Raw genomic sequence first — 8,630 nt, forward strand, 5'->3', positions numbered from 1 at the left:
GCCCAAGAGACAGAAAGGGCCACATAAACCAGAGACTTCATCAGCCTGAGACCAGAAGAACTAGATGCTGCCCGGATACCACCAACGACTGCCCTGACAGGGAACACAACAGAGAGTCCTGGATGAAGCAGGAGAAAGGTGGGTGCAGTACTGAAATTCTAGTAAGAAGACCAGACTTAATTGTCTGACTGAGATTGGAGGAACCCTGGAAAACATGGCCCCTGAATTGTCTATCAGCCCAGAACTGAACCAATTTCCTAGGCCAACTCTTCAGACAGGGATTGGACTGGACTGCGGGACATAAAGCGATACTCGTGAGGTGTGTGCCTCTTAGCTCAAGGACATACAAGAGACCAAAGGGGCAACTTTTGTCCGGAGGTGAGATGGGAAGGCAGAGAGGTTTAGGGGCTGGTTGAATGGACATGGGGAACCAGGGGTGGAAAGGAGGAGTGTGCTGTCACACTATGGGGAGAGCAATCAGAGTCACATAACAATGTATATATAAATTTTTGTATGGGAGGAAGAAAAAGATTTCATAGCAGAATCTTGACCAAAAGGGGGAAAATGCAGTATAGAATTTAAAATTCTCATGGACTCTAGACTTTATGGAGCCATGGAGGCTGGTTAAACCTCCAAAACTACTGCCCTGCAATAATCTTTAACTTAAACCAAAAATAACCCCTGAAGCCCTCTTTAAACCAAACAACAGTTTAGCTTAACTAGTAAAGAATGTCTACCTTGAGCATTATGCTCTTTTAAGATATACCTATATGTGCTCAAATGGACAAAAGCAACCAGAAAGATAAGAACATCAGGCGGCAGTGCGTTTCTGTTAATGGGGGAAAAACAACTCAGAAAAGGAGGGTGAGAATGGTTGCACAACTCAAAAACATAATCAGTGTCACTGAATTGTACAAGTAGAAACTTGAATTGGTTTATGTTTTTGCTGTATACATTCTCAATAACAAAAATAAATTATTTAAAAAAAAAGTGTATATATATATATTTTTCCAGCAACATCTGACAGCCCAGTAATTAAATTAGTATAGAGAAGGTAGAGAACACTGAGAGCCAATGCTGCACATGGCAAGAAGGGAGTAACAGAAAATTAAAGATGCAATAGGGACACTATGTTCATGGTGACATGACTGAACTTACTTACTAACAGTTTCAGGCTGAGAGAATAGTTACTGATCAATCAGAGAGCAAATATAAGGTAAAGAATATCTTCACAGTTAAGAGGAAGTAGGACAGAAGACTGGAGGTTGTAAAGAGAAAAATAAACGCAGACTTAGGGGTCTGAGAGAGAAAACACTTTTTCTATACGATGAGATCTAAGATGTGGCATCGAGAAATATGTAGTAGGTCATACCTCTTCCTGGCCCCATGAATCCAGGAGTCAGGAATGGGGAAAGGAAGCATCCTTTCTCCTTAGATAAATATTTTGGTAACACTGGTCTATAGCAAGGGTTGGCAAACTTTTTCCATAAAGGGGCTGACAGTAAATATTTTAGGCTCTCTGGGCTATCTAAAGTATCTTTCACATTTTCTTAAACACAATCCTTTAGAAATGTGAATACTATTCTTTGTTAGTGGGCTTTACAAAAACAGATTGCTGACCAGATTTGACCCATGGACCATAGTTTGCAACCCCTGGTCTACAGGATAAAGTTCTAACTTTTTAGTTTCACAGTAAAAGATGTTAATAATCTAAATCTAATCTCTCTCTCCAGTCATGCCATTCCACACTCTACATTTCTTGGATGCAGAATTTTCCATTTTCCTGAATACTCAGTCAAAGGCCTCCCATAACTCTGGGCGTTTGTTCTTGGAGTTCCCTTAGGCAGTGAAGTCTTTCTTCATTTCTTAGCTTATGTAACTTGTTATCCAAAATCCAATTCCTATGTCACTTCTTTATATGCCCTTCATAATTTACCCAAACAGTAATCTATTACCTTTTCTATTCAAACCTCTTTTTATTGTTCAAATCTCCCTTAAAAGCATTCATGGTGATGAATGATAATCTCTTCACAGTCTACCTCCTCATACCCCCACTACTCTGAGTGTTTAATGGAAGGAATTTCGTATCCATCTTGGTATTTCCACTCCCCGACACCAGTGCCTAACAGTTCCTAGCGGATAGTACATGCTGTATAAATATTAATGAATGTACTACATTATTCATACATTTTAATATAAATATCTTTGTGTGATAATAGCTGTTACTTTATACAGTCATAATTGGATTCCAGTGCTTATGTTTTTTAAAAAAGAAGAATTTCATTATGATTTTAAGAGCATTTTCTACTTTACATGCCTGGTTGTGTTCATGAGTTGTACAATTATCTGTTCCATTATGTTCTGTTAGCTGTTCTCTTCTTTTTTCTCTAATAAGAATTTTATGAACATCATCTTCCAGTCTATTGAAGAATCCTCCATCATGTGATAAAGTCTGAGAAGAACTCAATTCCTGTCAAAAATGAAGTATGATTTACTATCATTCAACACAAAAGTCTATGCATTTAATAAACCTAGTTAACCACTATAAGGATAGAGAATAAAACAAAAAATGAAAACTAAGAGGTAATCTGCCATGTGATCTGTCTCCAGAAGACAGAGAAACAAACAGTATAGACATATTTTAGCAGTCATTTCCCATTTCCTCCTCTCCCCCACAATAGCTCCCCACAGGCCTAGGCAACACTAATCTACTTTTTGTCTCTACAGATTTTCCTATTCTGGACTTCTGCTATAAATTAAATCACACAAAATGTGGTCTTTTGTGACTGGCTACTTTCACTTAGTATAATGTTTTCAAGGTTCATCCATGCTGTAGCATGTACCAGTACTTCATTTCTTTATGTTACTGAATAATATTCCATTATTTATCCATTCATCAGCTGATGAACATTTGAGTTGTTCCTATTTTTTGGCTATAATGAATAATGCTACTATGAACATTCATGCACAAGTCTTTGTGTCGACATGTTTTCAATTCTCTTAGGTATATATCTAGGAGAATTGCTGGGTCATATGGTAGCACTATGTTTAACCTTTTGAAGAACTGCCAGATGGTTTTTCAAAGCAGCTGTACTATTTTATAATCCCACCCTCATAAACTGTATGAAGGTTCTGATTTCTCAACATCCTCATCAATACTTGCTATTATCTATCTTTTTGATTATAGCCATCCTAAAGGGTGAAAAGTGGTATTGTGGTTTTGATTTGTAATTCCCTGATGGCTAACAGTATTGAAAATCTTTTCATGTGCTTATCGGCCATTGTATGCCTTCTCTGTAGAAATATCTATTCAGATCCTTTACCTGTTTTTTAATTGGGTTACTTGTCTTTTTATTACTGAGTACTAAGAGTTCTTTATATATTTTAGATACATAATTTGCAAAAAAAATTTCTCATTCTGTGGATTCTTTTCACTTTCTTGATGGTGTTCTTTGCATCATACAATTTTTTTATTTTGATGGAGTCACATTTCTGTTTTTTTCTTTTGCTGCTCATGCTTTTGATACCATATCCAAGAAACCATTTTCTGACCAAAGGTCACAAAGATTTACTCTTATATTTTCTAAAAGTTTTACAGTTTTCACTCTAATATGTAGATGTGTGGTCCATCTTGAGTTAATTTTTGTATATCGCGTGAGGAAGAGGTCCAAATTAATAATTTCACATGTGGAAATCCAGCACCATTTGTTAAAAAGGCTATTCGTTCCCTATGCACCCTTGTCAAAAATCAACTGAATGTAACTATAAGGGTTTATTTCTGTACTCTCAATTCTGTTTGACCGACCTCTCTGACTAGCCTTATACCAGTCCGCAATGTCTTGATCACTGTAGCTTTGTTCAATCTTTTACATTGTATTTTAAAATAATTTTTAAATAAATTCTACACAGTTATGGTAAAGAGATAAGACTTTATCATCATTTTTCCGATTATGTAAAATTAGAAATTTTACACATTCTCTGAGAGAGTAGCATTTCCTCTCCAATTTCTTGTTGTGAAGACAGACTGAAGAAAATGCTCCTCTAACTCTAACTGGCTTCAAATGTCCTATATTCTTGAGCTATAATACTCCTGATTTACACAATTTAATTGTATTCATGAGCAAATGACCCAAAAGTTCAGTCACTCTTCATCCTTTTCCCTTCACATATCTTATAAAGTGTACAAAACAAAAAAAAAACCTTGTATATTAGTGCTTAATAAATAACTTTAAAAGTGTTTGCACAGCACTTCATATTTTTCAACGCACTTATAAAAACATCACTTTATTTGAATTTCATAAACACTGTGAGAGGTTGATAAACCAAAAAAATCAAAACCATTCCCATCGAGTTGATTCTGACTCATGAGGTTGACAGAGCAAGCATGATTTCTCTACAAGGTGATCATGGCCTCAGAAAAGTTAAATGACTTACCCAGGAATTATTCTATTGTTAAACTGCACAGATACAAAGCCTAGTGCTTCATAAAATACTTCTAATATATTCTGCTAAGATTTTATTTTAAAGTAATAAATACAAAAATATGTAAAACACTGCTGAGCTCCCATGGAAAGAACAGCCTGCTTTTGGCACCTGATCAGCTTCTGGGTTTCATCTCACTAAAGACTGCAGTTCTACCAAGTGTCCTCTGTTTTTGATAGCTGCTATCATTACCAGCATCCTATCTCAAGGGGCAGTATGCCCCCTGAGTGTTTTTAAGTGAGATACAAAATTTATCTTCAGCCTATAGATGGAATTTTCCAAAAGGAACACTGATAAGAAGCTGAAGTTGGGGGGGGGGAACAAAAATAAACCACAATCACACACACACACACAGAAGACAAAAACATGACAAACGTAAGAACAATAAGAAAAGTCTGTTGTTGTTAGCTGCTGTTGAGTCGATTCTGACTCAAGGCAATCCCAGGTGTGCAGAGTAGAACTGCTCCATATGGTTTTCAGGGCTGTGACCTTTTGGAAGTAGATCAGCAGGCACGTCTTTTGAGGAGCCTCTGGGTGGGTCTGAACCACCGACTTTTCAGTTAGTAGTCAATTGCTTAATTGTTTGTGTCACCAAGGAACTCCTAAGAAAGATCTAGCCAATTCACTTTCTATTTAACCCAACTTTCGAGCATTTATTATGTGGCAAGCATATGACAAATAAGACTGTGGTTCTGAGGTAAGCATACCATATATATCAATGGAACAGAATTGAGAATTTAGATATAAATCCTTCTATTTATGGTCACTTTATTTTTGACTAAGGAGTCAAGGCATTTCACTAAGGAAAGAAGAGTGTTTTCAAGAAATGGTGCTGGAACAATTGGATATCCACATGCCAAAAGGTGAATTTACACTCTTTTCTTTAGATCATACAAAAAATAAACTCAAAATGGATCACAGGCTTTCAAGAAAGAACTAAAGCTACAAGCTTCTGGAAGAAATCATCATGACCTTGGGTTAGACAAAGATTTATTAAATGAACACCAAAAGCATGATCCATAAATGAAAAAATTGATAAACTGAACTTAATCAAAATTAAAAATTTTTGTGCTTCAAAAGGCATGCCATTAAAAAAATAAAACGGCAACAAAGCCTGAGGAAAAGTATTTGTAAATCCTATATCTGATGTAAAACTTGAATCCAGAATGCATTAAGAAAACTTATGAATCAATAAGAAGACAAACAACACTTAAAAATGTGCAAGAAATATGAGTAAACATTTCAACAAAGATACAAGAACATCGTATTTTTACACAAATAATATAAAGCTTGTTTGTCTGCCAACCATGCCTTTGCCCCGTGAGGTATTTTCATAAATGTACTATTATAATTTTTTTTTTCACCAACACATTAAAAAAAAAAAAAAAAAAGGCATAGTGGTGTTTACGAAAATACCTACTGGGGGAGGGAGCAGTTGGCAAACAAACATAGAAGGTGCACGTTATTTGTGCAAAAATACGATAGCTAATAAGCACGTGAAAACTACTCAAAATCATCAGTTACTTTTTAGGGAAATTCACATTAAAATCATAATGACAGGACTTCCGGGCAACATGGCACTATAGGCAGAAGCACCACACCTTCCCTCCACAGCAAAGATGGGAAAAACTAAGCCAAACAGAGAAAACAGCAATCCTGAAACCCTAAGCATCAAATGAAGAGATAAAGAACTCAGCCAAGCACCAAATGAAATAAGAAACTGACAGAGATTGGAGAGTGAGCAGAGATGCATGCAGAAGTACCCTATCAGCTAACGCTGCCAAGATCCACCATCCTGGACTCCTATCGGAGATCAGCGAACAGGGTACGACAAAGCAGCTTCACTGAGCTTCCAGCAGGAGACAGACCAACCAGTAACCAGCGAAATATGCTTGCCCACCCCCGACTCGTCTTCACCCCCACTCGGCTTCCTCTGCTTCCTGTGGCCAGTCTTCTGGCCAGGAAGCATCAGCTTCTCCCTGGTGTCGCTTGGATTCCACCCGCACACACTGGCAGGCTCCCTAAGTGCCCTTTGTTGGCTGTTGTTGTTGCTTTTGTTCTGCTTCTTTAGACTTCTTCCTTACCTCTCACCACCTCCCCCTCCTTTCTCTCAAATACCTGGCTCCATGCGCCATCTTTGCTTCTTCCTGAAAGTCTGTGAAACATCACTCGAATGTGAAAACTGCATCCCAGCGCGTGCTGCCACACTGGTGGGATCCCAGGGCTTTTTTTGTTTGTTTGTTTTGAATTGTTTGTTTGTTTTCTCGAAATGGGAGCCCATTCTAGCTGGGAAGTACTGTGTGGCTTGAGACCTACCACCTCAGTTTGTGCAGACGCTCAGAGGGATCTGCGACGGCACTTCTGTTTTCTTGGTTATTTTTGGTTTTTTTTTTTTTTTTTTTTTTTTTTTTTTTTGGGGGTTTTTTTTTTTTTTTTTTTTTTTTCTGTTTCTCTTTGGGGGTTTTCTTGTTCTTTTTTTTATTTGTTCTTATTTTCTTTTCCCTCTTTTTCCCTTTTTGTCTTTCTTCATTACTCAGTTTCTCATCCGTCTATACTTTCCATCTCTTCCTGTCCCCTGAATACCTGGCGCTGAGTGACACCTCTACCTCTTCTAGCCAGGCTGTCTTCACAGCCTGGGAGCAACTTCCGCAGACCTCACAACCGCACCGGAGGGATCCCAGGGAGCTTTTCGTTTCTTTTTTCTAATTTTTATATATTCATTTTTTTCTTTTCTTTCTTCTTCTCCTTTTTGTTTTTCTCCATTTCATAGTCTCTCATCTCTCCACTCCAATGGCAAGCTCCCCTAACACTCTTTTTTGTTTGTATGTTTTTGGCTCCTATTCGTCTCTCGTCTCTCCCATACCCATCTTAGCTCCACACATCACAATCTCCCCCCTCCAGTCTGCCTACCTGCACCGTGCACTGAACATCACACCACCAAGCAGCACAGGCACGGCCTAACAGAACCTACCATGCACTGATTACCTACCACCCCTGGTGGCTGCAGTAAGTGCCCCAAACAACCCATGCCAGCTACTCCTCTTCAGCAAAACCTGCCCTGCTGTAAGATATCTGAGCAGCTGACCCTGCCAATTGCAGAAGGAGGTGAAAAGTATTGTGCCCACAGACGAGCAAACAATAAAGAACACACGGCCCGCCTGCTCAGACATACTCAATTTTTTTTTTTAAAAAAAGGACAAAACAAATCTACAATCAATAAACGAGAAAATTAACTACTGAATGCCTCGAAGACAGCAGACAATATCAAAACACTTACAAAAACAGGACAGGATGGTTCCAGCAGGTGTCCAAAATAAAACACCAGATGACTTTCCAGTAAAAGAAAAGGCACTAGAGCTACCTGAAAGGCAATTCAAATCTCTAATACTAAGAATTATCCAAAAGTTGAAGCAAAAATCAGACAAAAATGAGGAAAAAATAGACAAATTCATGGAAAAGGCAGACAAATTCATAGAAAATACAGACAAAAAAATGGAAGAATTCAGGAAAAAAAGCAGGAACAAAATGCCAAAATAAATTCACACCTACAAATTATACAAAAACAACAATTAGAAATCTAAAAGATAAACAACAAGATTTCAGAAACAGACAGTGTCCTAGAAGGGCTTAGGAGCAGATTTGAAATGGTGGAAGACACGCTCAGCAGAACTGAAGACAAACATTTGGGTACAACTCTGTTTGAGGAAAAATCAGAAAAAACAATGAAGAAAAATGAAGAGACCCTGAGAATTACGTGGGATAAATCAAAAGCAAAAAGCTACGAGTGATCAGAGTTCCAGAACATAGGAAGAAAACAGAAGACACAGAGAGGATCATTGAAGAATTGCTGACAGAAAACTTCCCCAGTATCTTGAAAGATGAAAAGCTGACCATCCAAGAAGATCAACGAACCCCATACAGGACAGAACCCCCCAAAAAATCACCAAGGCATATCAAAATCACACTCGCTAAAACCAAAGACAAACAAACAATCCTGAGAGCAGTTCAAGAAAAACAAAACGTCACAGACAAACAAGAAACAATAAGACTAAGCTGTGATTATTCGGCAGAAACCATGCAGGCAAGAAGGCAATGGGATGACATATATAAAACCTTGAAAGAAAAAAATTGCCAGCCAAGAATAATAT

The 8,630-nt window shown here is 37.8% G+C and overlaps 1 protein-coding gene across 1 annotated transcript in view; it reads right to left on the reverse strand.

The window, feature by feature from the left end:
• The window catches only part of GKAP1 (G kinase anchoring protein 1), a 131,004-nt gene that overhangs the window by 55,884 nt on the left and 66,490 nt on the right, over positions 1-8,630 (reverse strand). The window contains exon 8 of the mRNA XM_004381300.1: positions 2,318-2,470. Within this exon, the coding sequence (XP_004381357.1) occupies positions 2,318-2,470 (153 nt within the window). The remainder of the gene's footprint in view (positions 1-2,317; positions 2,471-8,630) is intronic.

This window comes from Trichechus manatus, unplaced genomic scaffold, assembly GCF_000243295.1.
Source record: "Trichechus manatus latirostris isolate Lorelei unplaced genomic scaffold, TriManLat1.0 scaffold00082, whole genome shotgun sequence".
Lineage (NCBI taxonomy): Eukaryota > Metazoa > Chordata > Mammalia > Sirenia > Trichechidae > Trichechus > Trichechus manatus.